Here is a 24191-nt window from a genome sequence, read left to right on the forward strand (position 1 = left end):
CTTGGCAGAGACATTATGTTTTATGGCTATAATTGTCTCATTTTCACAGAATGCTCCATTTCCTCACCACAGAGAGCTGTCAAGGTTCGGCCCCAAACTAAAAAGGTAGCCTTCCGATGTTATGGTTGTGTTCCTTCAAGTCATTTCTGACTTATAGCGACCCTAAGGCAAACCTACCTTTCTTCAGAGGGGGTGTGCCATTGCCATCTTTTGAGGCTGAGAGAGTATGACTTGTTCCAGCTTGTCCATATCCCTCTTGGATTCTGATGCCCAGAACTGGTCACAGTCAGGTGAGGCCTGACCAAAGCAGAATAGAGTGGCACTATTACTCCCTTGATCTAGACACTACACTCCTTAGGCAGCGAGGTCGCACCTACAAAACAAGCCAGAAGAAGGGCTGTAGCTCAGTGGTGGAACCCTTCCTTTCCACTTGAACACTGACAACCTATTTCAATCTATCAGAACATGAAGTCGTTCCAATTCTCCTCCCCGTTCTTACTCCCAAGGATGCCAGAGGTCAAAGGAGAAGGAAGACAGACCAGTGAAAAGTGGGGTAAGGCAGGCAGCATTGTCCCAGTTTAAGGGAGCTTTGTAGAAGAGACTGTAGTTGAACCTGGGCACTGTTCAGCGTGTTATGTAGCCCTTCAAAATGATTACACAAAGAACTGTTGTATAAGGAGGCATTGGGGACAAGTGATGTTGGGGGTAAATGCCAGTTACACTTTGTTGTTGCTAACTGCCCTCAAGTCGATTTCAACCCATGGCGATCCTGCTGATGAGAAATCTTGAAGACCCCCTGTCCTCCATTGCTCTGCCCAATTCCTGAAAACTCATACAGTGCGCCCTTGTTTTACGTGGGGGATCCGTTCTGGACACACACACACACGGCATAAAACAAAAAAGTGTATGCTTGAGCCCCATTGAAAGTAATGGGGCTCATGCTTGCGGTGGTGTGTGCGCCATGGGCGTATGCGCTGGAAGAAGCGGCACTGCTTTCAGCATATGCTGAAAGCATATAATGCGCCTGCATATGACGTGGGCACACTGTACTTGTGATCTCTTGAATAGAGTCCATCCATCTCACATGCAGCCTTCCTCTTTTTCTACGTCCCTTTACCTTTCCTAGTAGTTTTTTCCAACGATTCACACCTCCTCATGATGTGCCCATAGTACAACAGCCTAAGTTTTGTCATCTTGGCTTCTAGGGAGATTTCTGGCTTGGTCTGCTCCAGGACCTATTTGTTCATCTTTTTGGCTGTCCATGGGATCCTCAGCACTCTTCTCCAGCACCACAGTTCAAATGGATTGATTTTACTCCTGTCCTCTTTCTTAACTGTCCAGCTGTCACATCCATACATGGTAATAGGGAATGCAATGTTTTTCCAGGTCTTTGAGGTTTTCTGCTCGTATGGTGCCACCTGCATATCTTAGATTGTTGATATTCCTTCCACCTATTTTCGTTCCTCCTCCTTCTGTACCAAGGCCTGCTTTTCTTACAATATGTTCTGCATACAAGTTGAACAAGTAGGGTGGTAAGATGCAGCCTTGTCTGACTACTTCTCCAGTTGGGAACCATTTTCTTTCACCATGTTCTTTTCTGATGGTAGCCTCTTGTCCTGAGTACCGATTCCTCATCAAGACTATCAGATGTGTTGGCACTCCCGTGTCTTTAAAGACGTCCCATAGCCTTTCATGGTCTATGCAGTCAAAGGCTTACACTAGCTTCACCAAAAGGATTCCACCCAAGGCCCAGGAGGAAAAAACATAAAAATTCAGGCAAATCCCTTTTTAAAAAATTTCCTCCAAATCCTGTTTTTCTCTGAAAAATTGTATGTAGTGAGATCTTGTAGGACCTTTGAGACTAACTGAAAGAAAGAAGTTGGAAGCATGAGCTTGTGTAAACTTAAATCTACTTCCAAATGTATCTGAGGAAATACAATGAAGTATACAAAAGGTCATGCTGCCAACTTTTCTTTCATTTCATCTCAAAGGTGCTACAACATCTCGCTCCATACTGATTCTATAGACTAACAAGGCTATATCTTTGAATTCTACCACTCTGAAAAATGTAGATTACGGAGTATTTTTAGAATGATAGTTAAAACGTTTCAGCCATTTTTACTTTCCCAAGACTATATACAATATCAAATTATTGCAGTTCCTGGTCTTGATTTGTTTTTCTCTGTGCTTCAATTGGGAATGAGAGTGTTCTGTCAGGACTAGAGGAAACACACACACACACACACAAAAAAAACCCATTGTTTACTAATACAGTCAGCCCTCCTTATCCACAGATATTTTTATCCATGGGTTCAAGCATCCACAGCTTGAATATGCTTTAAAAATATATAAATTCCAGAAAGCAAACCTTGATTTTGCCATTTTATATATTTTCTATCTCATGGTATTGAATGGGACTTGAGCATCCATAGACTTTGTTCTCCATGGGAGATCTTGGAACCAAACCCCAGCGGATAACAAGGGCCCACTGTATAGAGTGGGTTTAGCCCCTCTAGTTTTGTTGTTTGTCTACCCACACCTCAGAAAACTCCAGCACCTCCAGCAAATCCAGAGAGATACTTTGCAGTTCAGGACCTTTTAGGTCCACTTGAAACAACAACAACAACAAAATAAAAAATAACTTACAATTTGGAAGTATTCTTTAAATAAACATTTTTAATAAGCCATATACAAGTAGGTGCCAAACTAAAGTTACACAGAATATGTTTTATCATCCTGAAGTAACTTTCCACTTGTCAAGGATGCTAATATTTGGTGCTTCTTTCCCCCCCCCCCCTCCTAATTCTTTTGAATATTTCAATTTTTCCCTCTGGGGCTGGGGAATGGGGAAAATATATTCTCTCTTATTTCAAAATTTCTGGAAAGTTTATTTCTTTGTCCCTCCCTAAACCCACTAGAAACTGCTTCTGACCTGTTAGTCATATTTATATTGTAATACACAAAATTGGGCTTCAGAGGGTCTGGAGGTCAGTTTTCCACATACACGCCTGGGATCCCTGTCTCCACACACCCACTCTCAAAAAGAGAAGTGGTGGAAAATTCACTTTTCCCTCCACAGGTGGTGATGGACTTTTAAAATTCAGAACCATGAGGACTAGGACCTTTCTTCACTTTTGGGGAGGAGAGCTGCAGTTTGGGGGCAGAGCATGTGCACTTCCTTCAGAAAGTTTCAGTAAAGGTTGAGAAGGACCCACGTCTGCTGTCCAACAGTGTTGAAAACTGCTGTTCCAGAGCATCAACCGAGGGAGAAATCTCCAGCCCATGGGTCTTATTTGGCTTGCTGAGGTCCACTAACACAACACAGATGTTGGGAGGGAAGGTCAGATTAGAATACAGTGGATCTTTGTTATACGCTGGGGTTTGGTTCCAAGATCCCCCATGTATAACAAAATCCGTGTATGCTCAAGTCCCATTAAGTATAATGACATACCAAAATGGTGTCCCTAATAAAAAATGGAACATCAAGGTAAATTTATACTTTTTTGGAACATTTTCAAACCGTGTATGCTTAAATCCGTGTATAAAAAATCAGTGTATAAGAAGGGCCGACTGTAATAGAATCTCATAGTTGGAAGATACCCCAAGGGCCATCCCCTTCTGCCATGCAGGAAAATCAAAGCATCTGACGACTGATGGCCATCCAGCCTCTGTTTAAAGACCTCCAAAGAAGGTGATATGATAGCCCTGTGTATGTATTTGAATGGGTGAGGATGGAACAAGCCTGTTTTCTGCTGCTCCAAAGAATAGGACCTGGAACAATGGATGCAAAGGAAAAGAGATTCCACTTTAACATTTCTGACAGTAAGGGCTGTTCGACAGTTCCATCCTCACCCCTTCAAATACATAAACAGGGCTATCATATCACCTCTTAACTTTCAGTAGATGGAGAAGGTTGGGGTGGAATCTTTGTGATAAGTTAAATACCAAAAAATGTTGTAAGGAGAAAAGGGGCATGTCCTTCTAGGAGAGACTTATAGGGTATACTTGGGATTGCAGAAGGATGTGGCTACAGAGCCTGAGATTCTCAACTCCTGAACTACAGAAACAAGGTGGGCATTGGTTCTAGGTCTGGCCCAGTGCATGTCCCAAGGAGGGAAGAAAATCATACCTTCAACGATCAACTTTATTGCTAGAACATTGATCTGCAACAGTTAAGTATCAACATGCCAAACGTAATACTGAAGACATATCCAGGGGTAGCCTTGTTGGCCATATAGCAAAGTACATTTATCACCCAAAACCCACAAAACAGCAATGACTTTATTGGGCCAACTAATAACCAACATATTGCTTGCAACATGTACAATGTGCATTTTGGTTGGTCCAATAAAGGTATCACTGTTCTGTGGATTTTGGATGATCCTGTATAATACTGAAGAGCCAGCCCTGCCATGAGGCAGAGTGGGACAACAGCCTCAGGTGGCAAACACTGAGGGACAGCCCATCCAGTCTCTCGCCTTTTCCTTCTAAATATTTCAGCTGTCACTATCTGCTGGACGACAGTTGTGTGCTTATGTCACACAGCCTGCCTACAGCCCCTTGAATCTTAACAGTCTCAGGTGAGGTGAAGGTCCCAAATCCATCATTCGGGGTGAAGCAAGATTCAACTACCAGTCCAGTCAGCTTATGTCCATGGACGGAGGAAGCGTCATCTTGTCCTCAGCCTCAAACAGCAAAATCTCTTGGACTGACCCTGACAATGCTACTATATCTTATTTCCTAAAATTCCCAATTCTCTAGCATCTAAATGGGAATGTTAGCAAGGAGATAGATGGCGGGGGGATAGGATTAGAAGGAAAGTTCTTCTTCATCAAATTGGTTCCAGCTCTTGAGGAAATGCTCCTAGGCTTTCTCGCCACTATGGATTCTCATGTGCGCCATAAGATTTGAACTTGACCCAAAGCTTTTCCCACAATCCATGCACAAATAAGGCTTCTCCCCAGTGTGGATCCTCTGATGGCCAATGAGGTGGGATTTCTGACTGAAACTTTTCCCACAGTCAGAACATTTGAAGGGTCTCACGCCAGTGTGGGTGCGCTCATGTGTATTGAGGTTGGAGCTCACGCTGAAGCCCTTCCCACAGTGTGAACAAACGTACGGTTTTTCTCCTGTGTGGGTCCTCTGGTGGCTAGTGAGGTGTTGCTTCTGACTAAAGCCTTTCCCGCATTCCGGACATTTGTATGGTTTGTGCCCAGTGTGAATTCTTTCATGTGCAATAAGGTCCGAGTTCATGCAGAAGCTTTTCCCACACACCAAACACTTAAATAACTTCTCTCCTGTGTGGATTCTTTGGTGCCTATTGAGGTGGGACCTCCCACTGAAGGTTTTCCCGCAATCTGTGCACTTATACGGTTTCTCAATTGAATGGATTCTCTGGTGCCCAAGAAGGTGTGAGCTCCTGCTGAAGATTTTCCCACATTCAAGGCATTTGAATGGTTTCTCTCCTGTGTGGATTCTCCGGTGAGTGATCAGCTGTGAGCTCTGGCAGAAACTTCTCCCACAATCTGAGCATTTGTACAGCTTCTCGCCTGCATGGGATCTCTCGTGCCTGACCAGTTCCGAGCGGGTGCCAAAGCTTTTCCCACATCCTAAGCATTGAAACGGCTTCTCCCCCATGTGGTTTCTCAGATGACTGGTGAAGGAGAAAGTGTGGCGGAAGCATTTCCCACATTCGGAACATTTGAAAATTTTCACCCCGGTGTGGGTTCTTAGATGCTGAATGAAGTCTGAGCCTGTGCGAAAACCTTTCCCACAGTGTAAACAAGAATACAGCTTCTCTCCCACATGCATCCTCTCATGCTCTATGAGGCTGGATTCTGAAGTGAAGGTTTTTGCACAAACCAAGCATTTGTGTAGCTTTTCTCCTGTAAGGATTCTTTCGTCAGAAATAAAGCCTACAGTCTGATTTTGGGTCTCCTCATCTGCAGTACATGGATTTTGTTCCTTGCTGTTAGGGATCTCCTCCTCTATTTCAGTGAAGTCCCCATCACTCTCCGCGGAAGAAACAGAGGTTCCTTCTTGATTTTCAGGTTGGCCTGGTGCTTCTGTTTCAGGTGGATTTGCAGAAAATTCTCCATATTCCACACACCAAGAAAATCTTTTGGTAGACAACCCCTGCAGTCCCACTTGGTCCTGGATTTCCAGCTGTGGATTTCCCTCCATCTCCTGCTCCTCTTCTTCCTCCTCTCTGACTGGCGTCCATTCCACACCTGGAGGAAATAAATAGGCAAAGCCAACATGAATTATATCAGGGGTAAGGAAAGCCTAGCCTGTGAACCACATGTGTGCCCCAAGGCTGTTTTTGAGGCTGTTGTGGCCCCTATTCCCCCCCCCCCATTTTTAAGGGGGGGCGTTTTTGTCCTCTGAACCATGTTTTTACCCCAGAGAGAGACTATAAAAAAGAGAGAGACCCTGTTTTCCTGTTCTAAAAAGGGTCCACTTGTGAGCCTTAAACCATCTATGATGTGTGGAGGGCCAATGGGGAGAAAATTATTTTTATTAATTTTTGCTAAACAGTACAGTGGGCCTTGGTATCCGCTGGGGTTTGGTTCCAGGACCCCCAATGGGTAACAAAATCCATGAATGCTCAAGAACCATTATATACAATACACAACTATGCTTAGCAATTTGGGTGCTGTGCACAGCCACTTTCTGGTTCAAACTTACAGAAATGTTTGTTGTTTTTTCCGTAGAGAAAATGCTCATTTGACAACAATGGACTGAAAGTCCACCCAAAAATGTCTACTAAACTAGCACCCTCCACAGGCATTGTTATGTGCCTTCAACCCGTTTCTGACTTATGTCAACCCTAAAGCAAACTTATCATTGCCTTCCCCTGAGGCTGAGACTTGCCCAAGGTCACCCAGTGGCTTCATGGAGGAGCTGGGAATCAAACCCTGGTCTCCAGAGTTGTAGCCCAATGCTCAAACCACTATGCCACATACTTCCCAATATATCTGAACTCTATAAGACAATGAACACCATAACAGAAGCCTTACTCGCAGTGACAGCATCTTCTGTGTTCTCTTGCTTCGGTTCTTCATAAAGCTGTTTTGGCTCAATAGTCAAAGATTCCTGTTCAGTTTCAGGGGGATTCACAGATGGTTGATGGATCAGGACCTGAAAACAGATGTAGGGAGCCAAACAGTCATGCAGCAGAGCCAAAATTTCCAGGATCAAAGCTTCTACAGACTTTTTCAGCAACTGCCCCTGGCCCACAGAATTCCCTTCTAAAGGCTGTCTCTTTCTCTGCTCACTTTCTGCTGGCAAGTAAAGACCTTTGCATTTAGAGGTTTTAGCTAGTAACTGGCTCCTGTGGAAGAACATTTTAATGTGGATGAGGTGTGGTACTTCTATCTGCACTGTTATGTTTTAAAAGCATTTAATTTGTTTCACATGAGTGCTGTTTTTATTACTGTTTTAGCTATACAGCTTGAGTCTCCTTAATCTGAAATGCTTGGGACTAGAAGTGTTTTAGATTTCAGATATATATATATATATATATATATATATATATATATAATTTTGGAATATTTGCAATAACAACAAATATTATTATTATTAGCCAGTAGCCCTGGTGGTGCAGTAGTTAAATGCCTGTATTGCAGCCACTCACTCAAAAACCACAAAGTTGTGAATTCAGTGCCAGAGCTCAGGCTCGACTCAGGCTTCCATATTGAGGGAGCAAGCTTGTTTTCTGCTGCTCTAGAGAATAAGACCCAGAACAATGGATGGAAACTACAGGAAAAGAGATTTCATCTCAACATTAGGAGGAACTTCCTGACAGTAAGAGCTGTTGGACAATGGAACACACTTCTTCAGAGAGTGGTGGAGTCTCCCTGCTTGGAAGTCTTTAAGCAGAGGCTGGATGGCCATCTGTCGGGGATGCTTTGATTGAGATTTCCTGCATGGCAGGGAGTTGGACTGGATGGCCCTTGTGGTCTCTTCCAACTCTATGATTCTATGACTCCATCTTTCTGAGGTCACTAAAATTAGTACCTAGCTTGTTGGGGGCAATGAGCTTACACATTGTAAACCGTTTTGAGAGTGCACTGATAAATGGTATAGAATCATAGAGTTGGAAGAAACCGCAAGGGCCATCCAGCCCAACCCCCTGCCATGCAGGAAATCTCAGTCAAAGCATCCCCAACAGATGGCCATCCAGCCTCTGCTTAAAGACCTCAAAGGAGGGAGACTCCACCACACTCCGAGGGAGTTTGTTCCACTGTCGAACAGCCCTTTCTGTCAGGAAGTTCCTCCTAATGTTGAGGGGGAATCTCTTTTCCTAGAGCTTGCATCCATTGCTCCTGGCATGGGGTTGGACTGCATCGCTTTTGAAGTCTCTCCCAACTCTATGATTCTAAAAAGCTCTTCCCCTAATCCTTATCCCCCAGAAGGGTCCACTAGTCATCTCCTCACCTCCTTTTCTTGCCTCTCCTTGGCCTCTTGCTGCCTCAGTAAGAAATCCTCAGCCAGGGCCACTGCCTGGGAACAGGTCTCCGGGCCACCTTCCCTTACCCAGTCTTGGATCTCCGGTGGAAGGATGGCTACAAATTGCTCCAAGACCACCAACTCTAGGATCTGCTCCTTGGTGTTCTTCTCTGGTTGCAACCATTGCTGGCAAAGGTCCCAAAGACGTTGGCAGGCCTCCCTTGGCTCCCCAGCTTCCCCGTAGTGGAAGACCCGGAAACGCTGGCGTTGGGTCTCTCTTTCAAGGGCGGCATCGTGAGACATCTCTTCCTTCACGGACTCATATTGTTCATGGAGACCTAGGTACTTGTAGGCTTGTGGTGCCACTCTGCCAGTGTCTGGACCAATGCATGTCAGTGGGGCATCTCTGCTGAGGACTGGTAAGCCCACCATCATTTCGTGCCTCCTGGACCACTTGCCAGAGGCAACCGGGTCCTCAAACGGAGCGTTTGTCTCATCCCACAGAGCTTGCGGATAGCTAAGTCCTGCTTCAGGAACACGGACCACTTTTAAGAGCTCCTGAGAGCCCCAGCAGTGGGGCGACCGTTCTGTAGGTTCCTGTTTCACCCGACATTGTTGCACCTCAGACTGGAAGTGGAAAGTCTGCATGGGTGGCACACACTGCTCGGCTGCCATTTTGTCCTGCCAAGAAATCAAAAACATGGTTGTGAGTAAAAAGTGACATTCTAGACAACGAAATTGGCTGAGTTGAACACATCAATCCAATTCGTATAATGGGGCACATTACTGTTATTGGTGGTGGTGATTTCACAGTCTAACAGGTGCTACCAGCTGAGCTTTTGGACTATCAAGGATTCAAATTCCCCTCAAGAACTTAGGTACCAGTGAGTATATCATCAGATATGGGACATGGTTTTCCCCCCTTTTTTAAAAAAAATTCTTTTTTAAACAAATTTTTAATATGGTATTAAACCAGTAAGGACCAAGACAATGAACACACACTGGCACATAATACGAAAAGAAAATATGAAAATACGAAAATAAGACCTAGCATTGAGCCATATCAGTTAAAGTGGTGTCAAGCTGCATTGCTTCCGCAGTGTAGATGCAGCTGGCATGACTTGTTTCTGAAAACCCCGTGTTGATTGTTTGTGGTTATGGCATTCCCTTCAGTTATTCAATTATGAGTCAACACAAGGTAAATCCCATTGATTCAATGGGTCTACTCTAGTTAGAACTAGCAACAGAATACAGGCCAATATTTCACTTTCACGGTCTATCTGGCATTACAAATTGGAATTCTGGACTATCAAGGATGCTATTCAAAAATCTAGTAATCAGGGAGATATCCTTTGAAAATGTGGCATACTCCAAGTAATCGTGGTATCATCATCATCAATTGATGATGATCTATAGATTGGTTTCACCATTTACTAAGAGTTAATGATTGATGGTCTGGACCCTCAATGATTCCGATTCTTTCCAAGAATCTAGGAATCAGGGAAGGTATCCTAGGATAATGTTGCACATTCTTCCAAAAACTGATCCTTGAAAGTCCTGGAACTTTGGGTTCTTCCAGTTGCCAGCCCCACTCAGCCTTTTTGCAGAGCTGAACTCTATTAATAGAGCTTATTTCAGAGGAAGCCCATCCAAACCCGGACTGTGAACTTTACAAATTTGGAAGATGCAAATTAATAATAAATAAACAAAAATCAAAATCAAACTTATATCAATACATCTGAGGAATGCAGAGTATTAGCTTTACAAATTTGGAAAATACAAAAAGCATATTTTTAATAAACAAAAATAAAAAGCCAACCTATATTAGTATGCAAAGAATGCAAAGTATTAACTTTATTAATTTGGAAAATTAAAATTTAAAAAATAAATCAATATAAAAAGAAAACCTTATCAATACCTCTGAGGCATGCAAAGTGTGAGCTTCACAAATTTGGAAAATACAAATTTAAATAAATGTATTTATATATTAAAGAGCAAACCTGTGAATGCAAAGTATATGTTTCTCACATTTGGAAAATGCAAATTTAAAAGATAAAAACATATTAAAAAGCAAACTTGTGAATGCAAAGTGTGAGCTTCACATATTTGGAAATGCAAATTAAAAAGCAAACCTGTATCAATACCTCTGAGGCATGCTAAGTGTGAGCTTTGCAAATTTGGAAAATGCACATAAACCTGTGAATGCAAAGTGTGAGCTTCACAAATTTGGACAATGCAAATTTAAAAGGGAAAAAATGGCATTCAAAAGCAAACCTGTGTCACTGCCTGTGAGGAATGCAAAAGATCAGCTCCCCTTCATGGTGTCTGAAGCCACATTTTCTGACCCTTGGGGTGTTGCTTGCATTGAACAAGAGGGCTTTTTGCTTTCCCACCCACTAAAAAATCCCCTCCTAAAAAGGGCTGGTCAGGAAGCTGCAGCCAGCTGTGTGCCTGGCTCTCTCCCCTCTTGAAATGTCTGGGCTTCTCTAGGAATCCAGACTCTGATATTTAACCCTTATTTTTCCTGTTGCAAACCTAAGCCACACAAAGAGGATGAGCATCTCCACCAGGCTTGCCAGATTCAAAACTGGGGAGGGATCCTGTGCTTGTAGTGGCTGTGATGGAGAGAGAATTTCACCAGGGTTGGCTTGCTACTTGGTTGCACAGCAAGCAAGCCCTGCTGAAATGGCCACTGTCTAAGGGCACAGGAGCCCTCTCCAGTTTTGAATCTGGCAACCCTGCCATACTTTTTTTCCCTCCTGGTTGTTAATCTGCTGCTTGCTTTGTATTTATTGTATACTAGTTAGTATTATTTTAGATATATTTTTGATCATGTAACGTTGTTGTTTTAGATTGTATGCCAGTTGGCAGGCTTTTATTTTATTTTTCTTATTTATTTTTCTTATTATATTTGACCCTTACTATGTAAAGCACATAGTGCAAACTTTACAGCTCTCTATAAATAAATCTTAATAATAATAATAATAATAATAACAACAACAACAACAATTCCCTGTTGTTGTTATTGTTATGTGCATTCAAGCCATTTCCAAGTTATGGCAACTCTAAGGTGAACTTGTCGTAGGGTTTTCTTGGCATGTTTCTTCAGTGCAGGTGTGCCATGGCCATCCTCTGAGGCTGAGTGAGCATGACTTGCCTAAGGTCACCCAATGGGTTTACACAGCTGAGCAGGATTTTGAAACCTGGTTTCCAGAGTCATGGTCCAATGCTCAAACCAATGTACCATGCTGGCCCATTCCCTGCTGATCTGTATTTCCTAACTCCATGCTAGTAAACTTGCCAAGGTATATGCTCATTCTTGCTCTCAAGCTGCATCTACACTGTAGAAATAATGCAGTTTCACCCCACTTCAACTGCCCTGTCTCCATCTGACAACATTGTGGGATTTGTAGTTTTGTGAGGCACCAGCACTCTTTGGCAGGGAAGGCGAAATACTTTGTAAAACTACAAATCCAATACAACGAAGCAACATTACTTAAAGTGGTGTCAAATTGCATTATTTTTACAGCGTAGATGCACCTCCCTCTCTCTTCTCTTCTGCTTACCCATCCTGCACAGTTGCTCCATGGTGTCTATTCAAAGGCAGCTATATAGACAGAAATAACTGTCTTGCTCCTGATCCTGTGCGTTTCACACCCACAGAAAAGTGAGGTTGCCAACTTGCTGTCCATCTCCTGCTCTTGTTCTCTTAATGGCTCCTTTGACCGTGAGATTGTCAACTTAATTTCTGTCTTCTGCTTCTGTGGACTGGACGGAAAAACCAAACGCACAGATATAGGATAATGGATAAGTGGCTCTGGAGCACTACATATGAAAAGGACTTTGGGATTATTGTTGAGCATAAATTGAACATGAGCCAGCATTATGATGTTGCAAAACAGAAGGTGGGTGAAGAAGAGCCTTCCCTCCAGTCCATCTGCCTTGGTCCAGGCCTCAGAGGGAGAGAAGAATGCTGGACCTGATCCCCTTTCCCACTACCATTCCCTTCTCCTTTTGTGTCATTTCTTTTTAGATTGTAAACCTGAGGGCAGGGAACTATCTATTATCCCCTCTGTTGTAAGCCGTCCGGATTCCCAGTGATTGGGCGGCATATAAATAAATCCTATTATTATTATTATAGGAGTTTATCACACTGGGGCTGATTTCGACATTAAAGAGAGAATAAAGTGCATTTAAAGCATCCTGAAAATGAAGCTGAAATGGCAATTATTGCACAAATGATTATCACATGCAATTGCGCAAATAAAGTGATATCAAAAATACATTGTCTCTGAAATCCCGAAATAAAAAGATGCACATTAATGCTTCTTTGTGACCACTTTAATGGAGGGTTTTGTATGATGTCACGTGAAATCATTATGCATAATTACGTGATTTTCCCAGGATATTTACGGATAAACCCCCAATCTCCTTCTTGTAAGAAATTCCTTAGGCTTTATTCGTAGAAACATAGGCCCGATACACACCACCAGGAAATGGTGTTCTGGCAGTGATAGTAGGGCTTGGGAGCGCACACCAACCACATGCTTCCAAGCCCTACTATGTGCAGGCAGTGCCACTATTGCATGGCACCACGCACACGGGGGGGCATAGAGATGATGTGTGAGTGTCTGAGGGAAGCGGCATCGTAAGGGCTGCATCGCAACCCTTATGACGCCTAAAGAAGCCACTCTAGGCGGGGGTTTTTTGGCTGCACAGCTGTGCTGGTCTGTACTGCACCATAGTGAAGGGAAGCAATAGTCCCCCTATAGTCTGCACCAGTCAGGTGTCATCTGGAGTACAATATGCTGCCTCAATACGACATCCCTTCAAATATTTAAACAGAGCTATCATATCATCTCTTAACATCCAGGCTAAACATACCCAGTTCCCTAAGTCTCTCCTCATAGCTCATGGTCACCAGGCTTTTCACCATTTTAGTTGCCCTCCTCTGGACACGTTCCAGATTCTCCACATCCTTTTTAAATTGTGGTGCCCAGAATTGGACACAGGATTATTCCAATTGAGGCCTGACCAACCCTAAAGCAACCCTATCACAGGTTGCTCTGGGGCAGAGACTGTGTGCCTCACCCAAGGTTACCCACCGTGTTTCCATGGCCAAGCAGGGAATCAAACCCTGACTTCCAGTGGCTTGAATGTCCTAGGATAAATGATTTTTGGAATGCAGTATTGATGTAGATATCTGACATTAGAAAACAGCCAGTGAAATTTTGTCTGGCCTTACTATTGTTATCAGTCTTCAGCAAAACCAATCGTCATCTAAAACACTGGAGACTCATCAAATTCCTAATCTCTGCAGCTAGAAGTGAAATTGTGAGATGCTGGAAGACAGGGAATTTGTTACTTGAAAACTGGTGAAAAAATGTGTGGGACACATGGTTATCAGAAAAACCTTCCTATTCCTTCAAGAACAGATCCACATCAAAAAAAGACATACATATTCATTGAGGATTGGTCTGATTTTATTGATTATGTCAATACCAATACAGTGCGCCCACGCCATACACGGGCACACTATACGTGGCTTTCAGCATACACTGAAAGACATGAAGAAGCCCGAGGGAGCGTGTGGGGCGCAAGTGGCAGCGCATCCCATTAAGCTGCCACACCGCCGCACCATGCACAAGCCCCATTACTTTCAATGGGGCTTGAGCATATGTGAGGGTTTTTTTATGTGGGGGCTCCGGAATGGATCCCCCGCATATAAAAAGGGTGCACTGTATATCTCATTTTGCTCCGCCTTTGCACTAAGCTGGTTTTTGGAAGAGCATCTTGGACACTAACCACCCGTCTGTGACAAAATGATCTACCATTTCCCTTTTTGGGTCATAGAATCATAGAGTTGGAAGAGAATTTCTAGGTCTTCCTGCATGACTCTCTCAGGAATTCACCAGAGGATCACAATGGAGGACCTGTCTTAGACATTCCTATGGAAAAAAATTTATCTCGGCATTTGTAGGTTCTCCAGTGCAATTTCATGGTCAACTTCCAGTGGATGTTAACCACAGAGTTGCATTTTGGGGGACCTAGAGATTCCTAGATAGGTGTTCTATAGGGTTAAAAGATAGTGTTTTTCTATTTGCAGTTTTCCCACTTTCACAGGGGTCTTGAACCCTGAACCCCAGCGAATGAGGAGGGACTACTGCAGTTATATACACTGTAATGATATACATTGTAATGTATAATTATATACAATATACAATTATAAACAATGTAATGCACATATGTTAAAGAAAAAGCAATTACTGTATTTTCTGGCATATGAGACTACTTTTTAACCCAGGAAAATTTTCTCAAAAGTCGGGGGGGGGGGGTCGTCTTATACGCTGGGTGTTGTCTTATATTGCGGGTGCTGAAACTTCCGAGCCGGACTGGAGAATCTGCGGTCACCGCATATGGTGGTGGGAGCTCAAAAACGGCTGCGGCCGTATACTCTCTGCATGTGGTGACCGTATGAAAGCAGCAAGGGCAGCGCTGTACAAGTACGGTAGAAGAAAATCTTGGAGACAGGGAGGGCTGGGCAGGCAGGGAGAACTGACCAATCCAAGCAGGCTTTGTATACAACAAGTTTTCCTGCTAAGTACCTGCATGTCATAAATATTTGAATTAAAATTACCATATTGAAATCAAATCTGATGTTTTTTAAAAAAATTATTTGGTGTATGTTGGAAGAGGGGTAGTCTTATACGGCCAGTCATCTTATACGCCGGAAAATACGGTACTAAATTTTTGAGTAAGAAATTCTCCATCTTACAGTATCTCACAATTTCAGTTCTAGGTGCAGAGATTAGGAATATGATGAGTCTACGGTGTTTTAGATGACTATTGGCTTTGCTGAAGATGGATATCAATAATAAAGATGAACAAAATTTCACTGGTTATTTTATAATGTCAGATATCTGCATCAGTTAAAGAAAAAGCAGTTACTAAATTTTATCTGCTTTCAAAGCATCTTCACCTGCAACAGGGGTAATAACTCTGCAGCCATCCAAATGTTGTTGGACTATTTCTTTATTGAAATTATTTACTACAACTTACTACAAATTCAACTTTATTGAATTGATTTACTTTGCAAAACTTCAAATCAGGTGCATTGGAAAAACAGTGCACTATGTGCCTTATGACATTCATAGAGTGGATCATTTTCACTCCTTTCTCCATTCTTTTCTAACTTCCTGTTTGCTGCCAGTTTTGCTCATTTGTCGAGATATCACCAACCAAACCTTTCTCACTTATCTCTCTCACATGGCTTAATTCATGCCTGTGAAGTTCAGATTTAGACCTGAAGTTTTTCCCACAGTCCCTGCATTGGAATGGCTTAGCTCCCATGTGGATCCTTTGGTGCGAAATAAGAGTTGATTTCCGGTTGAAGCTTTTCCCGCAATCCAGACAGATGTACGGCTTCTCTCCTGTGTGGATCTTCTTATGTCTGGTGAGGCCCGTGTTATCACAGAAGCTTTTCCCACAGATGGCACAGGTATATGGGTTGGTCCCGGTGTGGACTCTCTGATGCCTCACAAGTCTCATGTTGGAATAAAAGCTCTTCCCGCACTCGGCACACTCAAACGGCTTCACCCCCATGTGCGTTTTCCGATGTGTGATGAGGTTTGCGTTCCAACGGAAGCCTTTCCCGCACTCGGAGCACCTGTAGGGCATCTCTCCGGTCTCCCCCTGGTGAACAACGGAGTGCCGAATTAAGTGCGACTTCACACGGAAACTTTTCTCACAGTCCAGGCATTGATAAGCTTTTTCCCCAGTGTGGATTCTCTGGTGTATTGTGAGGCCTGATCTTTGGCGGAAACACTTCCCACAGTCCAAGCAGTTGTACGGCTTCTCACCCGTGTGGATTCTCTGATGTCTGACAAGGCTGGTGCTGTAATTGAAGCTCTTCCCACAGTCCAAGCATTTGTAGGACATGCCGCCACTGTGGGTCACCTGAAATTCAATGATCTCTGAGTTCTCTGGGAAACTGCCATTGCCACCCACCCCAGTGTCCTCGCTCTTCACCATCTGGATTCTCTGTTGGCTTGTAGTACAAAGGGGCTCATTGCCATTGTAAGGGATGGCTTTTTCTACCTTCTCCCCCAAGGAAGAACTTTTAAGCTCCTTAGGTGACGGCCAAATCTGGGGATCTTCCTCTTGCACAACATGCTTGGAACCCCCTCCTTTCATGCTGTTCATCTCTATCCAGCTTGTTTGTCCATGATCATTTTCTGGCTGATCTCTGTTACTTGCACTTGTCTGCTCTTGGCCTGAGAAAGGGAAGATTAAGGAAAGGATGAAGGATTTCAACTACTACAGTTACACTCATGTTACGTTACTGCATAATAGGAGCCAGTGCTGCATAGCAGTTTGAGCGCTGGACTATGACTCTGGAAATCAAGGTTTGAATCCTGGCTCAGCCATGGAAACATGACCTTGGGCATGTCCTACTCTCTCAGCCTCAGAGGATGATAATGGTAAACCCCCCTTCCCCCTGAGAAACTTGCCAATACACCCCTGTGATAGGGTTGCCATAGGGTCGTCACAACTTGAAGGCACACAACAATAACTACCGCATACTATACAATGGTTTCTTGGTATCCGCTAGGATTCGGTTCCAGAACCTCCTGTGGATACCAACATCCATGGATTCTCAAGTCCCTTTAAATATATTGGCATAGTAAAATAGTACCCCATATATAAAATGGCAAAATCAAGGTTTGCTTTTATATTTTTAAAATATATTTTCAAACCACGCATGCTGGAATCTGTTGGGGGAGGGAGGAAATCTGTGGATATCAAGAGCTGACTGTATGTTCATCCAGTGAGGACTGTTAGTAGTGCAAACTGAGTGGGAAAATTAACCCAGATCTTCTTACTCCTAACTGAACATCTTAACCAGTATATCACACTAGCTCTTCAAGCGGCTCTAATGCACTGGCCAGGTTCTTCTCTTTTGCAACAGATCATCATCATCATCATCATCATCATCATCGTCATCGTCATCATCATCTTTATTCATATCCCCCCTGTCTCCCACAATTGGGACTCAAGACAGCTTACAATTTAAAAACACAATACAGCTAAAAACATACAAAAAAGCGAACATCAAAATGGAATTAAACTAATGACAATACTAAAGTGATTTAAAACTACACTTTAAAAGATTGAAAAGATAAAAAGCCAACAGCTCAGTCTAAACAATACAGCCTCCTTGTTTGTTGTTGCTCAGAATCAAACCCTGGTTGTAGTCTAACATTCAAACCATGATAACCATCTATATAACCACCTTATACTCCAAGAAACTGTCAAAAACTTTTTGTCAGACTACGGCACAGATAAAATAAACACTCATATCCCATCAATGTATTTACAAACAAAAATTCTGACCCAGAGAATGGACAATTTCAGCGTTCTCCTCCTGGAAGACCGGATTGTGCTCACAGACCAATGGAATCTGTTCAGCCACAGAGAAATTCAGGGATACCTCTTTCATCTGAAACAGAAACAAAGACCCTGTTGGGCACAGAGGGATAGAACAAGAAAGAGGTGTTGAGTATATCATAGACTGAAATAATTGGAAGGAACCCCAGAGGTCACACAGTCTAACCCCTTTCTAACAACTGAAATCCCCAATAGGAGTTTCTTGGAGCCTTAGTGCATTAGTAAACAAACCCAGCAGGCAAACAAAAAGACGTGTGCTTTTTTCCCCTCCCTCCTCATGCCTCTTGTTCTCTTCAGGTTGTAAAAGCCTGGAAGAGCATTGTAAAAGAGCCATTTTTGCCAAATGTATTATTTCAGATTGGCAAATTACCCTCTCTCATGGTTTTACAACCAGAAAAGAACTAGTCAAGCAGAGGGAGAGAAACATGAGTCTTTTCGTTGCCTGCCAGGTTTGTTTAATAATGCAACAAGGCTCTTGGTGTTGCTGCCACACTGTACAGCATTAGGAGTAGGCCTGCCCACCCATCCAGGGTTTTTTTTTCTTCCAAATTTCATTTGTATGCAGTTTTTTCCTGAAAATAAGTGCACAAACCACTACACCACACTGGCTTAAACCACTTTGTTTATTTATTTTCAGAAAAACTGCATACAAATGAAATTTGGAAGAATCAAGTCTTGGATTAAGACTCTGGAGATCAGATCGATTCCCTGCTCAAGAATTAAAATCCACTGGGTGACTCTCGGCCTCAAGATGGCAGTGGCAACCCACTGAAAGGAGTAAACCTCTGTTTCTTCTCCACAGGCATGCCTCTGTGCAGATCAGGATCTCTATCCCTAAACTCCTGCCATTGCAAGAGATATCCCAAATAAATGTCGTAATCCATTAATGATGGAGGATGTGTGGCCTTCCAGATTTTCTTGGACTACAGGTTCACTCACTGTGGATTTATGCTGTCTGGGGGAAATGGATTTGTAGTCCAGCATATATTGGGTGCTGTACCACAACTCCCATTTTTCCTAGACCGCATAAAACCACAGTGAGAGCCAGTGTGGCATTGTGGTTTGAGTGTTGGATCACAACTCTGGAGACCAGGATTTGATTTGCAGCTCGACTATGAAACCCGTTGTGTGACCTTGAGCAAGTCACACACTCTCAACCTTAGGGGAAGGCAATGGCAAACCTCCTCTGAACAAATCTGGCTGAGAAAATTCCATGATAGATTTTTTTATTATTAGTAATGATAATAATCAGTTTTATTTATTCCCTGCCTCTCATCAAAGCTCGAGGCGAGCCTTAGGGTTTGCCTTAGGGCCGTCATAAGTAGGAAATGACTTGAAGGCACATAACAACAACAACAACAACGACATCTGAAAAGTACCAATTGGGAAAGTGCTTCCCCATCGCATGAGATCAGTTAACCTACCTGTTGCTCTGGTCTCTCAGCCTTGCAGTGCCTGGCTAGGAAATCCTCTGCCAGGGCCACTGCCTGGGAAGAGGTCCCTGGCCCACGGTCCCTCACCCAGCTCTGCATCTCCAAGGGCAGGATGGCCAGGAACTGCTCCAGGATCAAGTCTTCCAGGATCTCCTCCTTGGTTTGCCTCTTAACCTGCAGCCACCGACAACCCAGTTCCTGGAGGTGGCCATAAACCATCCTTGGTCCCTTGGCCGCCTGGTAGCAGAAGCCCCGGAAATCTCGACGCTGCTCCTCTCTCTGCATGGCATCCCTCCACAAAATGGTTGCCTTCACCTTCCCATAATCCGCTCTGTCTCCGGCATCCATTTTCTCAAAGGCTCGCTCAGTGTCTCCTTGGAGGGCTGGCCGGAGCCGGGCTGTCCACTCTTCCTTGGGCCACCGACAGGCCTTGGCCACTTGCTCAAAGGCAGCCAGGAAGGCTTGAGCGTTGTCCCAGGGTACTGACTCTTCTGGTGACGGTGGGTTTCCCAGTTCTAACGGAGGCGACTCCATCGTCTTCAGAAACGTCTGCCACTGGTCATCCCATCGCTGGAGCATCCCTTCCCCTGGCTCCTGCTTAACATCTTCCCCTGACACTTGGGGCAAGATTCTCCTAATATTTCCACCACAAATGGCACGTGGGGCTTCTTCTTCCCATCTTTTGCAATGCATAATGCCTGGCAAATGTTGCTCCTCTGTTTTGATCCCTCGCTTCCCTTCTACCATAGTCTGAAAGGGAAAGCCAAACACTGACTCCATTCCCGTCCCGCTGGCCATCTTGTCTTAAGCTAAGGGCCACTTTACCTATTTTTTCCCCTCCAACCCTAGATCTTTCCTAGGGAAAAATGTTCAATGTTTTATGAGTCCTTCTGAATAGTCAGCCCACAAATTATTGAGTGTTCCACAGTTATTCTCCAGTTTATTGGGGTCTCCAATTTATTGTTGTCTTGGGCCAATTTATTGGATTCTCCAATTTATTGTCCAGTTTGTTGGGTTCCCCAATTTATCGTCCAGTATATTAGCTTCACCAATTTTTTGGGTCCTCCGATTTATTGTCCAGCGTACTGAGTTCTCCGATTTATTGTCCAGTTTACTGCGTTCTTCAGTTTATTGGAGTCTCAGTCAAAGACAAACAACAGTCATGCCAGATTGACAGCACAGGATTCTCCTTGAGGGGAAAAATTAGCAGAAATTAGACAAAAAAAAAAAAATAGACCTCTCCCTTTCTCTTTTGAATAATGATAATACATTTGATTTCTTACTCACCTCTTTCCAAGGCTTGAGGCGGGGCACGACATAGATTAAAACATGTTAAACCATTGAAACACATGTGAAAACGCATAAACATAGGACACATTAAAATCATCCAAACACAGAATTAAAAATATACTAACTAAAAATTCATTGAACCATATCGCATTACAAAACAAACCCAACATGTGACGGCATGATGTTGAAGCACTTTCATTCTCTTCTAGTTGTAAAACTGTCCCAAATCCATTTGGCTAAAGGGACAGTTTTACAACCATCTCCCACGCTTTTACTAACTAAAGTGCTTGGACTTCATGCGGAGAACCAAACAGTGTGTTGATAAAGTTTATAGTTTAAAATTGGCTGTTTTAGCCAACTTTCCATCTCCCTACCCAAGACTTTTATGGGTCCAAGATTACCCATGGAACATTATATATTGGAAAGCAGTAGTTTTCTAACAATATGACAATTTAATGGAAAATCCAGGCTGATTGAACAGATATTTCTGTTAGAATTCACTGCAAAGAGACTATAGATGCATCTGCACTGCAGAAATAAAGTAGTTTGGCACCGCTTTGGCATGACTAAATGCTATTTGATTCTGGGATCAGTAGTTTTGTGAGATATTTAGCCTTCTTTGTCAGGAAGTTCTTGGCCACAATAAACTAAAAATAAAAAAAATTTAAAAAACAGGATTCCATAAGATATCGCCACAACAGTTAAAGTGGTATCAAACTGCATGAATTCAGTAGTGTGGCAACAGCCAGGAGACCAGGGTTTGAATCCCTGTCCTGCCATGGAAACTCACTGGCTGACTGTGGGCAAGTCACACTCTCCCAGCTTCAAAGAAAGGCAAAGTCAAACCCCCTATGAACAAATCTTGCCAAGAAAACACAACGAGAGGGTCGGAGTCAACTTGAAGCCACATGATAGCAACAAACGCACAATTTTGACAAAAGTATCCATCAAGTCTGGATAGGGCTGGTCAAGGCACTTTTCCTACCCAGCAACTTTTTAACATAAAGGAGAATCTACATTGTTGAAATAATGCATTTTGACACAACTTTAACTGCCTGGCTCTATCCTACTCAATCCTCTTTGGTAGCAAGGGCTAAAGACCTTGTAAAACTATGAATCCCAGGAGTCCATATGATGGAGCTACTGCACATAAAGTGCTCTGAAACTGAATTATTTCTAGTGTAGATGCACCCTCAGTGAAGCTTGAGGAAGATGACTGATTCAGTAAAATACAAATGGGAAAAAATAATCCAGGGAGAAATTGGGAGAGGGGGCCAAAATTAAGTAGTGAAGTTTGAGCTGGGGGAAATAATAATAATAATAATAATAATAATAATAATAATAGCTGTTGTTGTGTGCCTTCAAGTCATTTCCAACGTATGGCAACCGTGAGGCAAACCTATCAAGGGATTTTCTTGGCAAGATCTGTTCAGAGCAGGTTTGCTATTGCCTTCTGCTGAGGCTGAGAGAGTGTGACTTGCCCCAGCAGGTCAGTGTGTAGGTTTCATGGCTGCGCTGGGAATCGAAGTCTGGTCTCCAGGGTTGTCCTGCAACACTCAAACCATGATGCCATTCTGGCTCTCAATAAATAATAATAATAATAATAATAATAATAATAATAATATGAAGCTGTAATGTAGAAAACTGCAGGAAAGAAAGCCTAACCCATGGTAAACACAGCTTTTTGTTAAGAATCAGGGCAAAAAGATAAGCTGTAGTTCCATCCTATGGAATCCAGGGTTTTTTAGTTTGACAAGGTCTTTAACCTTCTCAGCCCAAGAGAGCTGGTGCCTCCCCAAACTAGAAATCACAGGATTCTGTAGGATGGAGCCATGACAGTTAAAGTGGTACCAAACTGCATTATTGTACATTTACACTGTAGAAACAGTGCAGAATGTCACCAGATTCAGTGATGTGCATCATATAGGCTCCTTGGTTTTGTAGTTTTCCAAGGTCTTCAGCCTTCCCAGCCCAAAAGGGCTTGTACCTCCCAAAACTATAAATCCCAGGGCTCTGCAGGATGGAGCCACTGCAGTTAAAAGTGGCATCAAACTGCATTATTGTGTATTCACAACGTAAAAACAATGCAGAATGTCATGACATTCAGTGCTGTGCATCCTATAGACACCTGGGATTTGTAGTTTTCCAAGGTCTTCGGCCTTCTCGGTCCAAGAAGGCCGTTGCCTCCCCAAACAACAAATCCAAGGATTTTTGTAGGATTGGAGCCCTGGCAAGTTCAAGTGGTGGCAAACTGCATTATTTCTACAATGTGGATGCACCCCTCTGTCATTTAGTTGAGCACCCTTGTTGCATGAAGCACAAATGATCCTTGCAACACACACACACACACCCCATCCCTTTGGTAATAAAAAGAGGGTGCTTGCCCCAAAGCTGCAAGGGAAGCAGACTGTTTTGGCCCCTAGTAAAAAGTATAATCTAGCAGCCAAACCACCCAGCCATCCACACACCATTTCCCTGAAAATTGCAAAATGACCATTGCAATTTCCCTGAAAAATGCAAAAAGACAATCGTAATTTCCCTGAAAATTGCAAAAAAGACAATTAGAAAAAGAGCACTCCTGCATGCATCATCCTCACCCACTTTGTGCATCTCCTTTTTTGGAGGGTGGAAATATTGCAAACCCAGCCCACAGGAAGAAGAGTGCCTCCAACTACACCTCCCATAATTCTTGCCTTAGTTGCTCTGAGCCTCTCTAGGAAAAAGAAGCTTAGTGAGTTTAACTACTTCTGGTGTGGCGGATGTAGGGGAGGATAAGGGGAGAATTGATCCCCTGGGGTTCTTGCACAAAGAAGGAGGTAGAGGTACACCTACACTGTAGAAATAGCACAGTTTGATACAGGTTTAAGTGCAGGGTGACCAAAGGAAGACAAGGCACCACACAATGGAAGCCTGATGTTTTGCTTGCACACGTAGTGAAATGTCAGGAATAAACTCTTCCAGAACCTATGCATGCCAGCTGCAAAAGCCTTTGATTTCACATCAAACTTTCACTTTGCCATTTTATATAAGAGACACCATTTTATTATCCCAGTGTTTACAATGGGACTTTAGCATCTACGGATTTTGGCACCTGCAGGTGGTCCTGGGACCAAACTCTAGTGATACCAAAGGCCCACTGTACAGTTTTGCACTGGTGGGACTTTGTGTTCCTCACAAGGCAAAATACTATGTTGATGGTAGCAGGGCTGCAGATAGGCTCTCCCAAGTCTTACGTTGGGGAGCCAGCGTCCCATTAGTGACTTACATAGGTCAAAGTCCACCTCATGCCTCCCTGTGTCATTGTTTGGTTGTTGGCAAGGTTGGCATCCTCTTCCACCCTCTGTAGAAGCTAATCCAACCCCCAGACCATGGTTTTGTTGCTACAGTACCCCTGGACAGACTTTCTGTGGCTGATGGAGAACACAGGAGATTAGAGATGTTCCACAGCCAGACATAGACGGATGGCATCTGAGACTTTGGAGATGCTGTCACTACTCTGCATCTGCTATGGGGCATAGCCAGATGATTCTTTGATTTCAAACTACCCCTCTCTATCAGCCACAGAATGAT

The 24191-nt window shown here is 43.3% G+C and overlaps 1 protein-coding gene and 1 pseudogene across 2 annotated transcripts; both read right to left on the reverse strand.

Annotated features, from left to right (window-relative positions):
• Positions 1-4126: 4126 nt before the first annotated feature.
• On the reverse strand, positions 4127-10852 carry LOC149320690 (uncharacterized). The gene is made up of 4 exons (XM_089503876.1): positions 10726-10852; positions 8440-9132; positions 7020-7140; positions 4127-6230 (listed from the first exon to the last, which is right to left on the reverse strand). The coding sequence occupies exons 2-4, from the start codon at positions 9124-9126 to the stop codon at positions 4864-4866; spliced, it is 2175 nt and encodes a 724-aa protein (XP_089360002.1). The 5' UTR covers positions 9127-9132; positions 10726-10852; the 3' UTR covers positions 4127-4863.
• A 4628-nt stretch (positions 10853-15480) lies between these two features.
• LOC149320691 (uncharacterized) lies at positions 15481-22779 on the reverse strand (annotated as a pseudogene). The gene is made up of 4 exons (XR_016279385.1): positions 20619-22779; positions 19323-20520; positions 17845-17950; positions 15481-16724 (listed from the first exon to the last, which is right to left on the reverse strand). The product of XR_016279385.1 is annotated as an uncharacterized LOC149320691 (transcript).
• Between the last annotated feature and the right edge of the window lie 1412 nt (positions 22780-24191).

Source organism: Sceloporus occidentalis, unplaced genomic scaffold (genome assembly GCF_023333645.1).
Source record: "Sceloporus occidentalis isolate IW3139 unplaced genomic scaffold, rSceOcc1.0.p SCAF_1, whole genome shotgun sequence".
Lineage (NCBI taxonomy): Eukaryota > Metazoa > Chordata > Lepidosauria > Squamata > Phrynosomatidae > Sceloporus > Sceloporus occidentalis.